The sequence below is a fragment of the Musa acuminata genome, chromosome BXJ1-5 (genome assembly GCF_036884655.1).
Source record: "Musa acuminata AAA Group cultivar baxijiao chromosome BXJ1-5, Cavendish_Baxijiao_AAA, whole genome shotgun sequence".
NCBI classification, from domain to species: domain Eukaryota; kingdom Viridiplantae; phylum Streptophyta; class Magnoliopsida; order Zingiberales; family Musaceae; genus Musa; species Musa acuminata.
Genome location: NC_088331.1, coordinates 43,103,930 through 43,127,433, shown reverse-complemented (window position 1 = coordinate 43,127,433; position 23,504 = coordinate 43,103,930). Strand labels below are relative to the sequence as shown.

Here is a 23,504-nt window from a genome sequence, read left to right as displayed (position 1 = left end):
TATTTAATACAAATTTTATTTTAATAATTTACATGAATAAAAAGAAAAATCACTAACTTTTGAGGGTCATATATGTGATTTTATCATTCTGGATTAGTCAGAACCCAAAAATCAACACAAGAAATAAAATAAACTTAGTGTTAATATTTAACACTATGGATGATAATATTTAAGTTTCTGTTTTCATTTTCTATTAGTTGTTCTTTATAAAAAAAAGAGTCTTAATTTGTAAACAGGCTCAAGTTTTGTAGTCCATCTTTGGCCATTATAATTTGTGCTTTATATCATAATACCATCTTTCTTTTGACAAAAATAAATTCAAAATAAATAATGTTATGATTTTGAATGGGTTATAAAGATTTGAGTGTATTTTGATGAAGGCGGTTTAACTGAATGTACAGTTGTAGAATACTTTGAAGTATTGATAAATAATAGATAAAAATATATTTTAAATATGTATTAATGTAAATATTGTTTGAAGAAAAAAACATATTTCAAAAATCCATTAAATTTATGTGACAAATTTATCCATTTAATATTAATATTATATATATATATAATTTAAATAATTAAAATAAACAAATAAATGTGTATAATCTTCCAAAAGATTTTGTATGGTCCATATGTATGATAGATAAAATTATATTATATAAATAAATATAAAATAATTTTACAATGTAAAATAAATGAGTAGAGATGGTGAATCAAAATGATGAGATAAGAAATGAGGATTAGAAATTTTATTATATAGTGGTAATCCTATAGTTTTAAAGAATATCATATCTCATAGGGTATTTTAAGATATTTAAAAAATTCATTAACATCTCATAAATGTGGAAATATTAATACTTTTCTATGATATTATTAATGTTTGAGTATTTATAATACAGTATCTACATTAAATATAATAATAAATAAATTATCCAGTGAATTATGCATTGGCCCTTAACGCAGAAATATGCTTCCAAACGTACAGAATAATCGTTGTTCCATATGACTATATATATATATAAGTTATCTTTCTTGTGAAGAGATAAAGGTAAGAGAGATTGAAGGTAAATGTGAGAGAGACTTAGAGCACTACGTCATTAGCATAGCTAGCGAGGGCACAAAAGAGGACGAAGTGAGAGGTGACAGGGATGAAGATGCCTAGGAGGAAGAAGAGAGATCAAATCACTGCGTGTTTAGCATCGAACTAGTTGATATACAACCACTTAAGGTAAGACTAAAAGCTCCTAAACTCGGCATATGAGAGGTTGTGTAAGATACCTTCCTAGGCAATAGTGACTTAGTGTTATTGCTGGTGATCGCTTACACGTATGTCTCGTATCGCTATTGATGGAAGTCTCAATTTTTTTAAAACTTAAATTATATATATTATTATATTAATTATTTATTATGAGTCAATTTTAATATTTGTTAATTTAAATATTAAATATTATATTTTTAAAAATATATAGATTATTTTAGATATGATTAAATCATAAAATATATGGGTTGATGATCAAAATCATTAAAATATATATATATATATATATATATATATATATACGGGTTTCGCCGAATCCGTTCGTGGAAGGAGAGCCTTCGCCACTTCTCTCCTCTTCCGTGCTGCTCGAACCCGTTCTCCCAATCTAGGGTTCCAGAGATCGCGAGGAAGAACCGAAGAAGAGTAGTAGTTCGGTAAAGAGGAAGGAATGAACCGGAAGCTTAGAATCCGAAGGAAGCCTACGAAGCGGCGAAGGAGAAGGGGTTTCGCCCAGGTCGTGGTGGATTATCCCGCGTCCGATTGCTACATTTACGCTGCTGTCCTCGACCCGCTGCCCCCTGATTCGTTGCCTTCGTCTGCTTCCCCCTCTCCTTCCTCCAGAGGTTTGATCTTTCTCTTCTTCCCTTCTGGCATTCGTTGTCAAAACGTGATTTCGATGCTTTCAGAGAAGGCTGCATAGTTTTGAATGATCGAAAAGGTTGTATTTTGATGGGTTTGGATTATATTTCTCTCTTTTTCTTTGGGATTAGATCGTAGCTATTGTCATAACAAACAGAATGGGCTGCCCTGCGAGATTCGGTATGAAATCGACGGAATGAGAAAAGTGAGGTATTAATCTTCTTTTCGGAGTTATCAGAGGAATTCAAGGTTGGTCAGATATAAATTATCCATGAATAATAAATACCCTTTATCACACTATTCTTTCTGTAAGTTCTGACTTTTTTATTATTGGGTTTATTTAATAAGATGCAGTGTGCTGAGATGGTAAGATTGCTTCTTTACGGTGTACAGACAAAGGGATATCTGTAGTGCATTTGCAGTGGCTAATTTCAAAATGACACTGCAGGCGCCTGCTACTGATGATGAGCACTGGTGAGTATATATTTCTTACTAATGGTTACTTGGTGAGATTCTGTTGTATCATCTGGTCTTGTTTGTGTTTGTGCCCTTCTTGTTGCTGTATCTGCAAACCAAATACTAAACTTTATTTGTAAACTTTATCATTGTGCTGTATGTGGACAATACTCTTTTTATGCCTATACTAGCATGTGAATCAGTGGTGGTTATTTAGGATTGGTGTTCTTGTTTCATTTACATCTATGATTATTTAGATTGATGAATTTGTTGAATGCTGTTTTGCTAACTTGACTATAATTCTGATATATTTACTTGATCGATAATTGCTTTATATATGGATTGGCAAGGGTAATATTCATTGTGTGTAAAAGAAAATGTTTGTTAATTTAAGATTTTATCTTTCTGATATGGACTATTAGGCTAGTAGCTGATAATAAATAAGTCTTTTTAAATAACAGGTGACAAGCACCAATTCTGGTTAACAATAATTTATTGGTGTAGATGTTATGAAAATTTACAGAAATTGAAATTCTTGGGTCAATTCTATTGGATAAAGTTACTAGATAGAAGGTTTTATCGGTGATAGATTTAAGCATGGATCAAGATTTTTTTGTTACAAGGAAGTCAGATTGGGTGATTTAAGCCAGATTTGGATCCTCACTTTTCCTTATCTAATTGCACACCGAATAGGTAAGAATTTCATCCTAGTTGCAATTTTAGCTGATGAAATTATGGGGCACCACTCTGACTTTGACTGAGATGGATTTGTATAGAAGTAGAGAGGGTGAGGCGAGTTTGGCTATGGAGAGCACTGTTTATCTCAAAATCACAAGTGAGCAATTACAACAATGCTGACAGTAAGAATGGTAGTAATACTCTTTGAAATTCCATTTAAAAATGTGCTTAATTGATTTCTCATGCTATTTCACTATGATTTTGTTCACAAGGTTTCAATTCTGCATTAAGAGAGGGTGATGGTGGCAGCCTTTCAATTTTCTATATATCTGGGAAGACTATGAAAATTATTACAGCTCTTTCATTATGTTTGAATCATTCCTAATATTTTGAGCATTGTAAGTGGTAACCAAGCAATCATTTTCTCGTTGTACTGTAATGTACTCGGATCCTGTCGAGTCTTCTTTTCTCCAATTTTTAGTAGTCTCTGATCTGATGCTTTACTGAATATGAGTATGTAGGAAAATTTCATCAATTTTCCAGTGTGTGCCTTTCTCATGTGCAAAGCCCATTAGTCCTTCTGCCGACTTGGACATGTGAACTCACTACAATGTTGGACTGTTTAAGCTTTTGGAACAAGTGGACAACCAACCATTATTCTGTCCGTAATAAAAGCCACAAGTTATGTCTTCACTCTGAAGAGCACATACACTTGATGCAGTAAGAACTTTTTTAATCCTAATAACATCATCATAGTAAGACATGCTTGGCTGAGTTTGAGTCTTGCATGGTTTTTAAATGGAACAAAAATGCAAGGAACTTAACAAAAATGGAGATAAAATGGAAATTAACCATTATAGAAACTTAAGAAGGTTTTGAAGTTGGTCCTCCGAAATAGCATTATCATGGCTTTGATGGACTTTTTTAACATATGCTTTATATTTGGAATAGGTGATTTTTATGTGTGGTTCTCAATTGTGACCACTGCAATATCTAGTTGGTTTTGAAAGTTCAAATTCCATTTTTTAGTATCAGTAATATAAACTTCCACAGATGTTAGTTTTCACTATCATTCTCTATTACACTTCATCAAGAACACTTGATAAAATACTCCACATGATTGCATATATTTTAACCAATGACAAGAATGTTTATGCTGAGTAAAAAAAGATTAAAATGAGAAAACTAAGGAGAAAAAAAGAAATGGAAGGAAGATTTCCTCTTTTTGCTTCTATGTTTGTCAACTATGAGGTATGAACATCGATATGAGACACAAACATGGTATGATTTTTATACATTTCACACCAAATGATAGAAGTTGGATGTAGCCTAAAAGGGATCCAGTGATTAATAAATATATTTTCCCCATATGTTATTTATTTTTTTATGCTTTATATAATATATATGATCTATGATTATCATATACAAAAATTATGATAAATATGGCAACAATTTATGTGGCTAGCAAATGTTAAAAAATTCTAAAACATATGCAAAAAAATAAGGAGCAAATCAAATCCAAATTACATATATTGACAATATCCAACATGTCTAAAGCCTTATAAAAGATGATATAAGCATCCTACATATACATGATACATTTATATAAATAAGTGTTGATGGTATGAGAATTTTAGCAGGATTTGAAATAGTTAACATATATATGATCTATGATTATCATATACAAAAATTATGATAAGTATGGCAACAATTTATGTGGCTAGCAAATGTTAACAAATTCTAAAACATATACAAAAAAATAAGGAGCAAATCAAATCCAAATTACATATATTGACAATATCCAACATGTCTAAAGCCTTATAAAAGATGATATAAGCATCCTACATATACATGATACATTTATATAAATAAGTGTTGATGGTATGAGAATTTTAGCAGGATTTGAAATAGTTGACATGTGTCAAAAAAAGTATTAATTGAGTGGCAAGTGCAACCTGGACATGACATCGACACAAGTAATATGAAGTTCCTGTGGTTCTTTAGTATTTAAAAATAGAATATTGGAAAGAAGAAAATAAGAGACTCTGATCTGATCTATCACATTCCTGTCCTCTCAACATCTACCTGCTAATATGTCCTGACAGTAAAGATAGCAAACTTCTTGTGATCTCCTCTTTTGGACCTTGTCATGCACATCATATTGAGTTACTTAGTATAATTGCATGTCTTACATCCACCGATGATGTTTATTTGACAGTGAGTGTGGAGGAGAAGAGAACTGATTTTTGCGTTTCTCCTTTCTTTTTCTTACAAGATGCAATTAAGCTCTTTTGTTCTTTTGATTGCTATTTATCCTTCTAATAGTTCCTCATCATACACTATATCATTTTGTCAAGTAATCTAATGATAGAACTTGACTGCAACAACTTTGTAAGTTTTAGGAACTAATTGTTACAAATTGGAAAGTTGGAATTTGACATGAATTTTTTATGACTTTTGAGTTACTTTTTGTTGATGAGGACTTCATGTGATGAGCTCATAGATGGGGAAAGTTACATGTGCTTTTACTTCCGTAGGAGATGTCTTTATTTCTGGTTGTGGGAAGATTGGTTTAGTATTACCTGTCTATTTAATAGTCAAGTACTTCTAGTTTCATTTGTTGGTTCAATGGACACTCCACATGCAAGCACATGGTGTATTAGGCCCACCACCACAATCTACCAATTTATACCAGATAAACTTTGATATCTGTGGTGTTAGTATCCAGTTTCATGATCTGTGATTGTTCATGTGACTGTGATTGCATGAAATAAGCTGTGCTGTGGGCTATGATAAACAAACCTAGAAAGGTTTTCTTTTGGAACATAGGAAAACTAGTGGAAAGTGAAAATTAAGTCAAGCTGTTTCTTTCTGCTTGAGGGAGTTCATCCTCTTTTCTCCTTACATGTAATGGTGGCAAAGTTAGATTGGCAAGATCCGAGAAACATGGGTGACAAGATGTCGAACTGTTCCTTCTATCACTATCATGTGGTTTTGAGAGAAAGGAATATAGTGTAGATGGTACTTGAAATGACCCAATTAATCTTTGTAGCAGGGACAAGAGGATCCTTAACCTATGCCTTACCATTGTCATTGCCATATTCTCCTTCTCATGTTTTCGTCTTTAACCATCAGAGTAATAAGCATTTCTTGTGCTGTGGATGCACCCTTGTCTAGCTATACTTTACAGTATCAGATTTTATTTGAATACTGCTGTCCTTCCCCACGTATTGTATTCTTATATTATTGCAGATAAGTCTAATAAGGAACATTGCCTCACTGAAGATTTCTGTAAGTACTTTTCATTTATCTTTTTCTCCATTTATGAATTTATTTGTAGAGATAATAGATATAGGTGAATTGTTTAATTCTTATTCTCTTGGTGCTAAACAATGTCTTTTGTTGGTTGGTTATTTGATAATATGATTTTGTGTATGTAGTTTCTCTGTGCATTTCTATTTGATTTATTATTATATGGCTGCACAGATGTAAAATTTATATGTATTTTTAAATTTTACAGTGATAGATGAAGCATTAAAATTTATTTATTTCCTATCTGACATATATGTGACTAGGTTCATCCAAGTTATGTTGAAATAGCTCATAGCCGACACATTTAGTTACATAACACTACTATGGTCTTTAGGATCATTGAATGACAGACCTTTTTTGAACATGCGTCATGTCTGGAGGATGTGGAAGCGCACTGCCCCCAGACCTATCCTGGTGTCCCTGGATGTGCACCCTTAGTTCATGACTTTACTCGTGACTCAGTAAGTGTGACATGGAGCAGCGGATCTACTGTGATATAGAACAGCGATCGTTTTCTTCTCTCCAATTCATTCCCATGGATTTACGGTATGATCACGAGGAAAAAGACAAGTAGCAAATTGGTTGGAGATGGTTGACTCTGAATTAGATTTAGACGATAGGATTACTGATCACACGTAATGCAGTCCATTATATCATTCTTCCACTTACCCGATTAACTAGTTGGCGAGTATTATGATTGTTTATATCTAAATCTTGGAGTTCTGTCTTCACCAGTCGATAATATATGTCGTTTAGTTTAGCCTCATCATATTCATCAATCCATGAAGGTATGGAGCACACTTCATGATTGGTGGAGTGAGTAGACTGGAGATGGACTAATGTATGAAGGGTCATGAGAGTGTCAATACATTGTCCATGGTAATTTACACCAATGGGCTTGATCATTTGGAGGCATTACCACAACACATGGATGGGCTCCATTTGTCAAATCAATGGCATGCAGCCAAGAACATGATCTATGATGATCCCAAGTTTAGTTTCTTCTTAAATTTCCATTGTTGATATTGTGCTGTCAATCCCTTTAAAAGAAAGATGGGACTTGAAGCATATTTTACAGTCAGTTTTATCTTTAGACTTTGTTCAGCAACTAGAGAAGAAAAAGATGAAATGACTTTGTTAGTTCATATTATTGCCATTTTCATGATTCTGTTGTAATGTGTGGATCCTAAATAAGGTAAAAAAGGAAATTAAATTGTTAATCAATATTGAATCAGCAACTTATTTTATCTCACCAAAATATCTTGATGATATCTGGATAGTGATTCCTCGTTTTCTTGGGATTTACACAAGATGAGTTTGATCTATTGCTGCATCAATTCCTAACATTCTAATGCCTGACTGCTTAGGTTATAGCACCTAAGTTTTCTGCATGGCCACACTACAACATGATGTGACTATCAGTCCATCAGGGTTTATTCCTTAAGACTGTCTTAGCTGCAGGACGCAAGGCAGGTGAATAGTGTTCTGTCAGTAGCTCCAAATTACATGCATTCTTGGAAGAGACATCACAATAGATTCATATAATAGAATCCAAACTATTTCCAGATATATGACAATTCTCTTAGTGGAAAATACTCAATATTCTTACCAATGTAGCTGAATGGAATCCATCATGGGAGAAATTTATATTCATGTTTATTCTGATGTATGTTTTTTATACATAAAAGGAACTGAGGAGACTACAGAAGACATCTAACCATAATTAATATTCATTAAATTTTTTCATGATTTATCTGGTTCCTAATTCAAAATTGGAGTGTCACTTTGCATCCATAATGAACATTAGTAGTAAGTACAATAAAGTGAGAAACTGGTGCTCTGTTTGAAATTCTTCATGTAAATAAAAATCCCATGATGTACTGTTGTCGACATTGTTATTGAATGAGATTACACTATTTATTGATAGTTAGGATGGATGCGTATCATCAATTCAAACTTTTGTGATGAAACACCATATAGCTTAATTTCATCTTAAAACCTTCAAGCAGATGGCAGATGAAGAGAAACATGGCCACCGAAGCAAAGGATTCAATGATCATTTTCCTACAATAACAGGTTGAATCATTTCACAATGATAACCCAAGAGGACATGATGGATTTGCTGAAACTCACAGGAAGAAACACAACATAATGGGTAGGACATACAGAAGAGTACAAAAACTCACTTTCCAGCTAACATGGGGGTGGTTGTTTTGCAGATGAAAGAGAACACATTGTCACACACCATGGTGGCTCAGAATCTTCTTGAGAACAGTGGCCTTCAGCTTCAGAAATGAAATATAGTCAGCAGTCCTCTGAAGCAATGCCTGCAACCCAACACTCCTGCAACCAGGCACAACCTTCTTTAGCTTCCTAAGCTTCCTGAGCTCCAGATGCTGCAGGGGCTTCCTCTCTCTCAGGGACACCATTCCTCTACTTCCCCTTCTTGCACGAGGTGAAGCCCTTCTCATCGCTGAGGACCTGGTCATGCAGAGGACAGTGATGAGAGGAAGGGAAGGCAGGGAGGAGGGTATAAATAGAGGCTGCAACTGGCCATGCAAGTGACAGTGGTGAGGGATGAGGAAAGGCAGGAGGTAAAACAGACATGAGGCCAGGTTATCTCACTCTGGCTGCATGTGGATAGAATTATTGGCTTCTCTCTCATGCAAAGCCAATCAAGTCAAGCAATAGTACCACAGGAAGACACTCCTCACCTCCTGAGTTGACATATATGAGTTTTCAGTGTGCCAAGGAAGGACAAGGCACAGTCTTCTTGTTACTGATAAACGAGGGTCCAAGCAGGTGATACAGGAAGACATTGATGCAGAGTCATTGTTTGTTGGACCCCAAGAACAAGCTTGAGTTTGTTATCTTTCTATGTCATTTCCATGTCTTAGGTTGCTCACCTTGTTTGGACCTAATTTAGCGCGATTACCCGACAATAATTTAGGGTTGAGCATGTCAAACTTGGATTTAGTCTAGCATAGCTTTTCTTCATCAGATTATGAGATATCCCTCTCATGGCATATGATGCTAGAGCTACAATCATTGATCAAAGATTTGACCACATGATCATGGATGCTCTGGTGGATGCTAAGGTGTCGTGTATGTACATTTGTTTCATTAAACGCAAAGATGTCAGTTAACTTAGTCAGTAAATGATTAATAAAATCTATTACATGTTTGAGATCATCATTCACGAAGAAGAGGAAGTTTTTAGATGAATTTGCAGGGTGGATGGATGTTTGTCACACTTTTCTGAGTAAGATTAAAATAGACTCATACAAGTACAATATAAGGCAAGAGTTCAAAAATCCTCACCTTTTCCCATTTTGTTATCAAACTCCCAGATTTCTATTTATGCACCGAATAAATCAAGATTTTTTTTACGAGGAAAAAACAGTCTAAAACATGATTTTACTCTACTTGAATTGCATAAAAATATAAGAAATATATTAGTTTAAGCTACAAGATATCTCTATGGTTATGTGAGAGGCGTGAATGGGGGTAACCCATACTTGAAGTGATGAGCACAAGGAGAGGGATGAGGTGATGGCATGATGTTCCGACTAGACTAGACTTTCAATCATGGGATACCCCATCCATCTCTTCGTATCTTGGGATGGGTTGGTCTACATATCTTGGCAATGTACGACAAGTTTCTGACCAAGACATAAAGCATGGTAATTTTGTGGGTTTGGCTCATTCAATGGCTTAGCCACTTCAACTAGGATCCTTTGATTCCCATTCTTTCTTGGTCTCTGCCAAGTCTTTGAATGTGAAAAGCAACAATTCAAATCCGATTCGAGTAACTTGAAGTTTAGCATAAATATCTTATGTTGTTTTGTGTTTTATCACGGCTCATTTTCTATTTTGACTCTAAGTGTCAGGATCATATCGTTAAAATTTATGAATCTCGATAAGATTATTTTGTTTACGAGTTGAATGATTCAGATTTTAAAGTTAAGATTGCATACATTGATTATTTATAGACGATGTATCGATCAAAGTCTGGGTTATAAACTATCTATTTTTTTAGCATATTATTTGATATTTTCAAAAATATTTTGCTGTGCCATCATGTGCATCTTTTTTACTATTCTCCATATGTTATAAATCAAGCAATAAAGATGAAAATTAATTATACAAATTTATTATTAACAATCAAGATCTTTACTAGTTATCCTGAATGACATTTTCGATATATATTTCTTTAAGATATTATTAGGGAAATATTTTTATTTTGAGAAAAATGAGGACAAGGTCACTATCAAGAAAATTGTCCACCATATTTGTGACATGATGTCTATATTTTTTCTTGTATATAAAGATATGTGGACGAAGACACAATCCAACTCAAGATCATGTTATCAACCGTCAAGATTTTTACTAGTTAAACTAATTTACATCTTAAAAAAACAATCAAATTTAGCAAATAAATTTGATATATATATCACTAGCAGATTAATATTTGAAGTCTACGTGCGAGTTGATATTTGTTTGGAGATCCTATTGGCAGTTGTTGTGCTCCTTTGTTTGCTTGTTTGTCTGTGTCACGTTACATTGATTCTTCCAAGTAAGCATCGACTCTTCCGACTCGCTTATCAGAATCAACAGTAAGAGATGAGATGGATCAGAATCAATGTGTTCGAATGTGATCAGAATTTGCTTGAGCAGTGCATTAGGTAGAGTCGTCTCCTTCCTCGAGAAAGCCTGGTTAGGTGAGTCCAAGATAAGGACGTACGGGGAAGACAAAGTGCATGTGAACGTCTCCGTCACCCGTGGGCTGCATCGAACACCAACCAGCTCATGAGTCCTCTCCTCCCACCTTCTTCTCCTCCCTTCTCCCCGTCCATTCCACACACCAGTGGCCGTGGAGGTCGGCAGTGCTGCTGCAGCCCCACATTGACTTCGGGTGGCCTTGTCGTCGTCGAAGCCGTCCAAGTGCGACCTCCGTCGCCTGTGCCTCGCTCCAGCAACCGAGCCTCCATCCCATCATCTGATAGCGTCTCTCTACCTTCGACGTTAAAAAAGGGCTGATGAATATAATACTCTCTCTCTCTCTCTCTCTCTCTCTCTCTTGTTTTTAGAGTATTTGTGGATGAAATTTCGACTCTAAGAGATTAAAATAACAAATAAAATTAATAACTTATTATTATTATTAAAATAGAAAACTTTAGAATTATTAAATTATAAAAAATAAATAAATGAGAATTTTGAATTATTGTTTCAGTGAAGTATGTAAAAATTCGAGTTTCTAAATGATTGAAATTATGGATTCAATCTATTGTTCGACTCATTGTGTTTTCTACATATATATTATTTGAAGGACTCAAAAAATAATTGAAGTCCTTTGAAAAATGTTGATTTGATAGGGAGAGAGGAGAGTCGTGGTTGAATCCCAAATGCTGTGTTGGATTCAACCCCATGTCATGCCATCTCCATCATCGCCTGTTCTTTTGCATGTCATGCAATGGACACTCACCAACGCACTTGTAGCAATATTGGTGGAGAACATAAACTAATCATATCTAATTAAAAGATAAATATAATTTATATTTAATAATAAAGAAAGTATTCTTAAGAAAAATATATATAGAATCATATTAAACATTATCCTGAGATAAAATCTCATCTTCGGAAGAGATGATGCTACCAACTCTATCTTAAAATATGAATGCAACTCATATCACCAACCTAACTAATTTATTTTAATGTACACTCTTATCTCTGAGATAATTAAAATATCACTATATATATATATATTTATTTATTTACAAATCTCAAAGGGAGATCAATGGATGAGGATTGTGAATCTGAGGGCCTGAAATCTGGGCTGGGGTGGGCCTGGCCCAAACTGGACTATTTTGAGTGCTTCATGTATATGTATGTATATTTTGTTTTTATTGAATTCATATATAAGTGTTCGAAAAATAATTGAAACCTCATAATTTTTGCTGGAGAATTTCTCATCATTAATTAAAAGGTTGATAACTTATATTAGTAGCCTAAGAAATCCAATAGGTAAAGTTTGGGCTAAAGAACAAGATTAATTGGAAGGTGTTCAGGTTGTAAATTGTTCCTATTAGTCTAATTATTTTTTTAATTAATTTTTTTTATTTCAAGAAAATAAAATTTATAGTTACTAAGGCATAAATTCTACTCATATTTTGTGTTGGAAGGGGTGAATTCTAAAAGATAAAAAATAAAAAAATTCTTTTAAAAGTGCCCCTTATTTCCATAAATCCCAAGCAGTGCCCTCTTTTTATCTAATACCTGAAATATTATAAAATATTATAATACATTATAAAAATATCATGTTACAATATTTTTATACCATGTTATATTTTTATATTATTAAAAATAAAATTATTATGTTATAATATATAATATATATTTTTTCTAATATTGCTAAAAACACTATAACATTGTGTAAAAATATTATAAGCAAAATATTTTGTTAAGATTTATACAAAACTACTTTGTTAAGTTCTTTTTAATTACATTATAACATTTTTCTAGTATCATTAAAACCCTATAACATAGTGTTAAAACATTATAATTGAACTAGTCCATAAGAAAAAAAAAAAGGAGTGAAAATGATCTTCTAAGTATTAGACAAAAATGAGACCTTGTTTGAAAATTCTAGAAATAGAGAATATTTCTCGGAAAAAAAATAAAAATAATCTTCTTCTTTTTTTCAAAAAATCGCTATATATATATATATATATATAATTACGAGCTTGCCATGAGATAAATTCCAAAAGAAGGCCACGTGGTTGGGACCCCAACGCCACTAGTATTTTTCTGCGTTGCATGCCCTGCCTTCGTTCCCACCTGTAAAGTCAAAGGAATTAATGGTGCACATTATGCCTGTCCCCATGTCACTGCAACTCCATCAGACCCTCCCTCTCTCCTATGTCATACACCATGTGAGTGTCGTCCCACAGTCCCCCCCAACCACAGTGGCTTCTCACTGGAGCCTTCGAACTGCTTACCCATACATATATCGGATTGTGTTCCTATTGAGTCGCCTTCAAGCTTTTGATTGGAGAATAGTGATTGCAGAAATGTAAGAGGATGAATCTCATAAAAGATTCTAATAATGAATGAAGGATCGATCGAGCACGATTTATAATTGTAAAAAAAAATTAAAATAACGAATGAAGGATCAAAGCAATTCCATCGATCATCGAATGAGCAATGTACACGGAGGTCAAATCAATGGCGATGTGGTGGGGAGGGGAGGGGGATCAATAAGGCCTTTCCCCGATGTAGTTGCCGGGGGGGTCGTACTCACAGACCACGAGCACACCCTTCCTCCCTGAGCAGCTCACCATGGCGCAGCCCAGCCGCCGGGTGCTCCGCCACACTATCTGGGTGTAGTGGCCGCACTCGGGGGCGGAGCAGGAGTTGGAGCGGTAGTGGTACCAGCGGCGCTCCCCGACCCAGGCCGCCGCCGCCTGGGCCGGCCGCCACCGCGCCCCGCTCCCCCAGAAGATGTTCTCCCCGTACGGCCCCCCGGAATGGGCCAGCGCGCAGTCCCTCCGCCGCCTCCCGCCGTACGACTCGGCGTACCGCGCCAGCCGCGCGTCCCAGGCCAGCGGCGGCAGCCCCACCGCGGCCCGCGCCGCGTTGTGCGACCGCAGCAGCTGCCCCGCCAGCCCCGCCCGCGGCCGTCTCCCCCCCTCCGCCCCCTCCACCAGAACCAACGCGATCATCACGGAACACAAGAGCAGGAACTCGCTGCGCACCGCCATGTCCGGCCTCACTCGCCCACTCCGAGATGCCCACTACCTGTTCGATATATAGTTATGGCTGTGGTTTAGCGGTTGGGCTTTTTGTGGATGCTGCGGTGGCAGCCACGTTCAACGATGCAGGCTTTAGATTCCCAAATCCAACTAAGACGGAATACTTTTGGGTAATCATAGTGGACCATATGCCCCGTGAACCTTCTTCAACCTCCACAACTTAGAACATGGCAATTCATGTTAGATTCGGCCATTAACAATTCTTAGTTCATACCTAATCCAAAATGGGTACCAATCTCGAGATTGATATGATGATTTCTTTTAGATAATATATCTTGATGTCAAAATTGATCATCCATCTAACTTCATAACCGACATAAATCATTTCTTGAAGACCGTCAATCTTATTGGATTGTGTATGAATCTATGAATTAAACTGAACTTAACAATTCCCCTCTTTATGGCTGGCCAACTGCTAAAGGCAAGTCAGATCCTATGATGGAGTCATTCCAACAAGCCTTGTGGCCTCTCATGATCATTAATCATTCCCATTAGTCTTGTAAGAAAGATTGTGAAGCTTATAGTAGATTAATGTCAGTTGGTTGTGGTTTCCTTATTATAGAATATCTAGCAACTCAATAGAAGAAAAAAGCTTGACAAAGCATCTCAGTTTGATCTCATTGCATCACAGCATGTGTAATTGTGACAATGCTTGTTTCAGAGCTCACAAACATAATTGATCTCCCAATCAATGTTGATCAGATACATGAAAATATCAGCAGGAAGACATTGATTTTAATGGAGGCAACATTTCCTCTATATGTTGTAATAGCTCCCAGTGTTTGAACTCATTTTGTGAATCCTAGTTTGATATTTAGACTTGAGCTTGCTGGAGTTCAAAGCCTACAGGAAATGGAAGGGAGTCATGGATTAAGTTTAGTCATTACATATGTAATCCGGATTAAAGAAGGGAGAAAGTTCCTTACAGAGCTGAGTGTGAGATATTAGCAAGAGCTTCTTATGGAACAGGAAGAAGAAACAAATCACCTGTAATGTGATCTTTTACTGTGATTCTTACCATTGCACAACATATAGAAAATGTTGATGCAGATAAGTGATCGAAGAACAACACTGCAATGGTATATCTACTCATGTAGAACCAGAGGAGTTATGCTCTTCACAACATCTACCTAAAGCTTAGAATCTGGATGCTGTCAATGCCTGCTAAGACATACTCTTGAAGCATGGAATCAAGCTGGGGAGATGAGGCAGAATAGTTCAGTGCTCCTTTCTCCTCGAAACCATTACTTGACCACCAACTCATCATACTCTCGTTTCCATCATTAGTTACTGCAAAGGATGAACTTATGCCATGGAACCCTGCTGCCGAGCAATCCATATCTTCTTGTACAATTTGGCTCATCGAGATCTGGATTTCCTGTTCCATTTGCGGTAGGGTCTGATGAGATGTCTCCAAAAGCCTACCACCCAGCGCAGGGATGTTGGACAAGAAGAAAGCATACAGGAACTGCATCCTTTGAAGGGCTGATGCACTTAGGGTTTGTGAAGGAAGTCATGGAGATTGTGATGGCTCTGTTTGCATGCCAAGTAGCTTCTTCTTCAGCTGTGTGTTCCAATGATTCTTGATGTCATTATCTGTTCTCCCTAGCAGCTGGGCTGCAATCATTGACCACCTAAACTTTGCATGAAAGCCAAGCTGTCATCAACCTTTAATCACATGATGAGAGGAGCTCAAGGCTTTTGCCACAACTGGAGATGGAGCAGGAATTAGAACAGATGATGTTGTACCTGCTTCCGATACTTATGTAGAGGCTACATATGACTTGGTCTTCTTCCTCAGAAAAGCCACCATGCTTAATGTTGTGCCTCAGATAGTTAAGCCACCTCAACCTGCAGCTTTTCCCACACCTCTTCAGGCCTGAGTTTATGAACCAAAGCACATACAATTGCTTCTTCCAGTTTCAATATCACAATATCATATATATATATATATATATATATATATTTGCGGGTCATAGTGTATAAAACCTGCACTTAGTCTCATTCATGCAATCTTTTGCTCTCTCACTCGTCTATGTGAGCACATAAACAAGGAGGACACACCAATCTTGTGAGGCAGTGAGAGCCAATAGCCTCCAATTCCATGCTCCTCAATATAAGCCTTCAGCTTTGCGGCCTCCTCAGGTGACCATGCTCCCTTCTTCACGTTAGCCTTGTCACAACAAGGAGCTCTCCCCATGTCGCTTTCTCTCTATCTCTATCTATCTATTTATCTTCAGCTGACAGCAAGAGAAGTTGAGGTCTTTGGCAATCGCTGGGAGGGTGAGGCCAAGTCTTATAGGGAGAAACCGGGAGAGCAAGATGGTGTGGATGTGACGTGATGGTTACACTGTGGGCACTTAGTTGAAGGCTTCTTTTAGTCACCTTGTTTGCCGAGTTTGCAATGTATGGCCTTTGTTTAATGGATATCAAATCTTGAAGGATTGAGCAAGTCCATGAATACTATGTTTCGGCTTGATTAGCAAAAGCAAGTGATGGTTATGGTAAGCTTTTAGATTGAAGACCAGATGGAGATCAGGAGAGGACTTCTTCTTTCACTAGGTTTATACCCCAAAGAATGACTTTGGCTACCAGCAGGCTTTGAAGGGTGCATGAGAGTCTTTGCTTCAAACAATATACGATGGACCATTTCATGGATCAAATTGTGCAAGTCAAACAAAATGATTTGCAACTTGGAGGCTTCTTGAAAATGAAGCAACTGATTTCATGTGACCTAATGATTAACTCATAAAGTGGATGAGAGCTTAGATGAGACGACATTCTTGAGGACTTGTTAATTAAAATGTTAGTTTTTCTCAGTTTTGTTCTTAATACCCTCTCCTCTTCTAATTTCTCAGTTTAGATCTTAATATGGACATACTGATCACACTCACCAGCATCAGATTATGGCTGGAGAATTCCTACTTGGTCAAATGTAAAAACGTAGTCACCAAGGATCTACATGGTTGGTAGAAAAGAATAACATGAATAGATGTATTCCTAACATGAGAAATGTGTCCAAGGGAAGAAGACCATACATACTACACACTCCATCCTGTCCATGAAATTTAATGATAGTTAATTGCATGCAAAGTCAACAAGAAGCTGCCCCAGTTCACAATCAATCACCATCAAGCTAAAGCTAACACAGCTTGTCTGCTAATCTTTGTCATTCAAACAAGTCTGCCTTAAAGCACATATTCTCTTCATTGGACTAGTGGATGGAAATTTACACTGTTAGGCTAAAGAGAGAGAAAATCAAAAAAACATTTATTTCTTTTCATTAATTTTTTTTCTTTTTCATAATATTTTGATGTTTCTATCATTATGCAATATTTCTTCGGCATTTAGATCATCAAAGATTATAATCAATTTTTTTAATCATCCATATAAAATATAAAAGCATCATTTTTTATAATCTCCAGGAAGAGATTTTTCATATTGTATCTTAGGACATTCTTGATATCATCTTGTACGAGGATGTGATTTTATTTTAGGACAACATTCAGTTAGATTTCCTGATCACATTGGGTCTAGTATTAGTTTCTACTTCCACATATGTTTTGTCAAGGAATAAATTAGGAGTGGCAAAGCTTTTCTTGCAGTAAAAGTGAGTAACCCATGCATGGACTAACACCCTTATGGTGAGAGAATTAAGTACATAAAGTAGGGTAAATGAAGAAATGCAGAGGAAGGAGAAGGACAGGGAAGAGAGATGTCTGTGTCTTCTCCTTGACTTTGCCTAGTGTTTGGATTCTGCTTGAAGCTGTCTCACCTCATCAAATCCAGCTGAGAGAAGCACAGGGGATGACCATGTGTGGGAGCTTAATGGGTTTGAGTTTGTGCTAGCATTCAAGGTAGAAACCTCCATCCATGTGCTAGGGTGACTTGCATGCAAAGCTAATTACTAGTACTCAAGAGTCAAGATTGTTCACTTTGGTCATTAAATGAACTTTCTATGTAGCAACATAATTCTATATTTGCTAAAATAATGTAAGCTTGGCTTGTTTTTCTTTTGAACTTGGCTCACAAAAGCCAAATTCCTTTAATACAAGTGAGCACATCATAGAGGAACTTTTTTTTATGCATATAGAAATCACCCAAGTTGTCAACATATCACATCACAATTCCATGTCCTCGGAAAGACAATCAACAAAGTAAATAGTAGAGAATCTAAGAAAAGTTTGTAGATTCTAAGGAAGGTATGAGGTATGTGTGTGAGAAGATAAACAACTTGCTAAGCCTTATCCATAGTAGGAGGTGTTGCTTAGGTCATTCTCGGGGGTTGTGACAGCACAAGATGTATTTTGGTACAGTTCCTTTTTATCATAGACAGGACATTACTTTCCTTCCTAAACATCCATCTTTTCTTCCTCTTTCTCTCTCTCTCTCTCTCTCCAACTAATACAAGGCATCATAGGATTGATTCTATCAAAGGTTCTTACCATTGCGATTTATCTTTCAAAGAAGTTCCCTTGTTCCTTATGTTTTAAGGAACAATTAAGATGATGGAGATAAGTCAACTAAAGATCTCATAAGAATTTCTAGGAATATGTTTTGAGGCTTTGGTTGAACTTACAAAGACTTCAAGGAATGCTGATTGCCAGGAAAACCACTTCTGAAGTGATTAAACTGCAATCTCATGACTGATTTGCTAGGAAAAGAATGCCAACAAATAAATATCACAGATAAATCATTTGAGATCATCATACACAACATTTTGGATTAATGATTCAGATTCAATAAATTAATATATCAATGATTCCATCCAACTATTACAGTACAGGCCCATTCATGTAACTAATTATTATTGAATTGAGAAAATATGTGGATTAGCATAGCTTTTCATGACCACTTAGGTAAGCAAATTAATTATTGTCATAATGAAGAAAATACTCAAACTTGTGTGAATAAAATAGTGAATGTGGAGCTTGTTGAATGGTTAAGATGGTCCAATCAGATTATTCAATTGGGAGAATTTGTCGTGCACATTATCAATCTTTTCAGATGACTTCGTCCATAAGCTTTGATGCACTTAAAGCCATCATATTCGACAAAGATGTTCCATATAAATAATATATATCAATAATATGAGTTAAGATCCACTGTGCAGTCTAAAATGTGATGCTGTACTATTGCTTGATAGGAACATGCATTGCCTTTTTACGTCTCCTAGACTTCTAAACCACATTGCTTGCTCCCAAAGCAAATTGCTTTTAGCCTTACCACCACACTACATGGAATATATCTTTCTCCTTGGGAGACAGTAACCATAGAATTCTCCTCTATCCTCCTGTCTTCCTTAACCAACCTGGCAGATTCTTGACACCCAATACAGATTGCGGATATCCACCTCTCTCTCTCTCTATCTTATAAGACAAGCCACCAACCAGCTTCTTCTGTTCCTTGTCACACAGCTTCATGGCTGACAGGAAGAGAATTCCACTTCTAGGCCTTCTCAGGAGGGCAATTCAGAAGGTAAGGTTCTTGCTGTCTTTTGATGCCACCAGATGGATGGCCTCCTCCCTCAAGAGATCGCCGCTGGTGTCTCGCCGGCTGAGCTTCACCGCCCGACCGAGCCTGCTCGACTGCACCGACGATGACGGCTACGAGGCCGGGTCGTCGTCGTCGAGGACGCTCTCGAGGACGGTGAGCTTGTCGAGCTCACCGGCGTCGAGGTCACTCAGCGGTGCGTCGTCCGACGACGACATCAACCAGAGGGCAGACAGGTTCATCGAGAACTTCTACCTGCAGTTGCGGATGGAGAGGCAGGTTTCCCTTCAGCTGAGATACTGCAGGCAGAAGAGCTTGGAGGAGGATACACATTGAAGTAAGGGGGAGCTGTTTCTTCTCAGTTTTGCATTGCTTAGAGTACACAATCTGTCTTTGATGACTAAATCTCATGTTGTGTTCCATTTCTCTCTCTTGAATTGCACCATATCTTGTATGATCTTTGGTAATCGACACATTGTGACTTATGAAAAGGAAAGGAACAATATTATAACTTAATCAGCAACTACAAAAATATATATCCCTGTATGGATCTCCAACACTTACATTCCACCAACCTTCGTCTTTCGTCCTTTCCCAATAGCTAGAACAATGGCCTTTTCTCTTGCACACACCGGCTTCTCCGCCTCACATGCTGCACTCCCTGCTGCCTTCCAAGTTCCATAACCATCCTTGATTATGTTGCCTAATCCTGTAGCAAAGTTCTTAGCATTAAACGAACCATCACACTCAATGATATACTTGTAATCCTCAGTTTCATTTGAGTTTCTGCAGGCCTTTGCCTTGGTGGCCACTCAGGGTTATGAGAAACCCTCAAATAGTCATCAATGGTGGTAACCATTTTCCTTGAAGAGGATCTTCATGTTGGTTGGTGGTTGCTGTAGTCTACAGTTGCCATATAAAGTATTTGTCACCAATTCTAAGGATACATCTTTGCTAATGTTATCATATCTTTGTTTTCCTTCCAGCCAACAACCTATATATCACTCATTCAGACAGATGTAGAAAAAAATATGCCTAATGGACTCGAGACAACATTAGCAAACTTCAACAATATTTATACATCCTTCCATCCTCTCAAGGTTTCAATCCATCATATTTGACCCTTAGAATTCTAACCTATATGACATCAACATTATTGAGAAGTGGACTTACACAGATTGCTTATCTAGCAACCCATAGGTCTCTAATCCCGAAACCCCCTTCTCTCACTTAGAGCTAGTAATAGTATTCCATCCTAGTTCTTCCTTTTTTTTCTTTCTTCTTCTTCTTCTTCTTCTTCTTCTTCTCCTCAGTGTTAAAGAAAATTTTCCTAAACACTCTTCAGTCTCTTAATGATTTTTTTAGAGATCCTAAAGTTCATAAGAATATAAATAGAAATCGCATTAAGGAACAAATTAATAAGTGTGAAGACCCTTTAACCATCCTTGCACTCCACCTTGTCCATAAGCATAGTTTGATATATCTCACTAAGCCTACGGTAAGAGATACAAGTCCATAGGTACAACATAGGCTATTGCCCTCCCTATATACACAAATGCAAACATATTCTATGTTCCTCAGCAGCACAGCTAATGTGACAAAAATAAACATAAAATTTTCTCTTATTAACGGAAAGGTTCATTAAAGCTTCATACTTGTCAAGTATAGTCCTAAGGCTATTATAAGTTTTAACCCCTAAACGCAAACAGTAAATCATCGACCTTTATGCCATTGATATTAAAGTGAGCAACATCTTATCCTCAATCTTTATTTTAATTAGGTTGCTCGGATTCTACTAGACAAGAATAAATAGATATGATGAAATTAGATCACCCTGACGAATGCCACATTAATTATGAAACTAAGTAAATTCAATAGAGAGGAAAAATATGAGGAAGCAATGCAAGCCACAACCCAACCCACAAAAAGCTTAAGGAAATACATTATAATGAGGGTGTTAAAATGGCAAACCAAGTTATCCTGTCATAAACTTTGGATGTATCAAGCTTAAGTAAGGCAAGAGGCACTTTACTCCTAGATTTAGATAAGTTATAAGTCAACTCATTAGAAATCAAAATATTATCATAAATATTTCTATCGAGGACAAAACCGGATTAGTCCACCAATTTATCAAGGATACTTGAGGTAATATGACTCAAAATAAAAATGTTTTTCTTGGATCTACAATGAGTACCTAGTGAGGTGTACATGTTCCTTCAATCACTAAGCTAAGCGATGAAGGGGATTTGTAAATTATATTTTTATATAATTTTTATCAAATCATGTATATATATATATATATATATATATATATATATATATGTATATATATATACATATATATATATATATATATATGTGTGTATATATATATATACATATATATATATATATACATATATATATATATATACATATATATATATATATACATATATATATATATATACATATATATATATATTTATATATATATATGTATACATATACATATTTATATGTATACATATATACATATATATAAAAGGAATCAAACAGTCTAATATAGACTTTGAAGAGTGCAAATTACACATCTCAAGCTGCCATCCCTAGCAGAATCTTGGCTTTTGGCAGCTTCAACCAGATGGTGGGCATCCCTATCTCAAGGCAGCATTCTGAGCAGAATTTGTTCTTATTACCTACTGCCACATCTGTTCCAAAATGGATATGATTCATGCCCAAAGAAAAAAGAACTGGTGAACTGATGGTTTCATATAAGATATGCCAATCATGTGTTGAACAAGCATTGGATACCCTGAAGTCATCAACAGTATGTGAAGAAAGAATCCTCTTGGAATGATGGGATGAGTTCATGGGAACAAGAAGAACATGATACACATGGCCAAGGATTGGATTAATGATGAGGAACTCCATTGAACTGCTGTCTCCCAACAGGCTTTCATGGTTGTGGCCTCATAGTTTCCATCCCGTAACACTGTTCAAATGGATATCCATTTGCCCTTTGTAAACTTTTCCTTGATTGTTTGGTTGAAAAAGAAAATTATCATTTATGATAAAACATCACAATGAGATTCGATAGGATAATTGATTCATTAAATTTTTTTTAGTCTAAATTACTAACCTAACATGTTTGGATCAAATTAACTGTAGTACTCTTTAAAATATAATACAAGATATTATAATTAGTCTAAACTACCAACTTAACATGTTTGGACCAAATTAACAATAGTATTCTTTAGATTATGATATAAGGTATTATAATCTTTTTCACTCAAATGCTGCTTGACATCATCGTCAATCAAAGTTCATCATAATCTAAAAATCAAATCTTAATATAAAACATACGAGACTTAATATAATGATAATCTTATGATATGATGTGCTCTCTATCACATACATTCATTAATCATTTTCTACTTAACACAATGTTAATTTTGATATCACTTAGCATCATTCGATTCGATAAAATAATTAATCTATTAACTTATGAAGCTTGAATCATCGATCCAAAATGATTAAACTTAAATTTATAATAATAGACTTATTTAATTATTATAAGACAATTGAAGTCATCTCATACTTTGGATATGATATTAAACTGTAGTATTATAAAAATATCTTGATTTTTAAAATGTCCTGCCACCTTGAAAACATTTGTTTAGCTGCGATCGAATCAAATGTTTGTACCATACACTTCCAAGGTGTATACAGCCCCCACCTTGATTTGGAATGCTTCAAGATGAGCTCTGGCATTGTGCTGTTCTGAAGAGCAGAAAAGAAGTGTTGCTCAGGAGGCATTTGATTAGCTGTGAGGAAGAGAACTGCCCTCCTTTCATGTGTACCATACCTCTCCAAACAGAGAATGC

The 23,504-nt window shown here is 36.0% G+C and overlaps 3 protein-coding genes and 1 long non-coding RNA gene across 6 annotated transcripts; 2 read left to right on the top strand and 2 right to left on the bottom strand.

Annotated features, from left to right (window-relative positions):
- Positions 1-1,565: 1,565 nt before the first annotated feature.
- LOC103985560 (uncharacterized) lies at positions 1,566-9,526 on the top strand. 3 transcript variants are annotated; one of them, XR_671737.3, is made up of 5 exons: positions 1,566-1,872; positions 2,020-2,137; positions 2,237-2,362; positions 6,275-6,313; positions 8,344-9,526. It is a non-coding gene; the product is annotated as an uncharacterized LOC103985560 (long non-coding RNA). The 3 variants fall into 3 exon arrangements; XR_010513609.1 differs by lacking the exons at positions 6,275-6,313; positions 8,344-9,526 and adding an exon at positions 3,121-6,268; XR_010513608.1 differs by lacking the exons at positions 6,275-6,313; positions 8,344-9,526 and adding an exon at positions 3,295-6,268 and having other exon boundaries at positions 2,237-3,213.
- A 3,972-nt stretch (positions 9,527-13,498) lies between these two features.
- LOC103985907 (pathogenesis-related protein PR-1-like) lies at positions 13,499-14,285 on the bottom strand. Its single transcript, XM_009403762.3, has one exon. The coding sequence runs from the start codon at positions 14,092-14,094 to the stop codon at positions 13,588-13,590; it is 507 nt and encodes a 168-aa protein (XP_009402037.2). The 5' UTR covers positions 14,095-14,285; the 3' UTR covers positions 13,499-13,587.
- Positions 14,286-15,658: 1,373 nt separating this feature from the next.
- LOC135673987 (transcription factor RAX3-like) lies at positions 15,659-16,345 on the bottom strand. The gene is made up of 3 exons (XM_065183394.1): positions 16,210-16,345; positions 15,895-16,024; positions 15,659-15,779 (listed from the first exon to the last, which is right to left on the bottom strand). Exons 1-3 carry the CDS (start codon positions 16,343-16,345, stop codon positions 15,659-15,661), a joined length of 387 nt encoding a protein of 128 aa, XP_065039466.1.
- Positions 16,346-19,566: 3,221 nt separating this feature from the next.
- LOC135673986 (uncharacterized) lies at positions 19,567-19,974 on the top strand. The gene has a single exon (XM_065183392.1). The coding sequence runs from the start codon at positions 19,567-19,569 to the stop codon at positions 19,972-19,974; it is 408 nt and encodes a 135-aa protein (XP_065039464.1).
- The last annotated feature ends 3,530 nt before the right edge of the window (positions 19,975-23,504 follow it).

Coding starts and splice junctions, on each gene's coding strand:
- LOC103985907 (XM_009403762.3), bottom strand. CDS start 14,094: ATGGCGGTGCGCAGCGAGTTCCTGCTCTTGTGTTCCGTGATGATCGCG.
- LOC135673987 (XM_065183394.1), bottom strand. CDS start 16,345: ATGGGGAGAGCTCCTTGTTGTGACAAGGCTAACGTGAAGAAGGGAGCA. Junction 16,025..16,209: donor CTCACTGCCTCACAAGATTG/GTGTGTCCTCCT, acceptor TCATAAACTCAG/GCCTGAAGAGGTGTGGGAAA. Junction 15,780..15,894: donor TACATAAGTATCGGAAGCAG/GTACAACATCAT, acceptor TGCAAAGTTTAG/GTGGTCAATGATTGCAGCCC.
- LOC135673986 (XM_065183392.1), top strand. CDS start 19,567: ATGGCTGACAGGAAGAGAATTCCACTTCTAGGCCTTCTCAGGAGGGCA.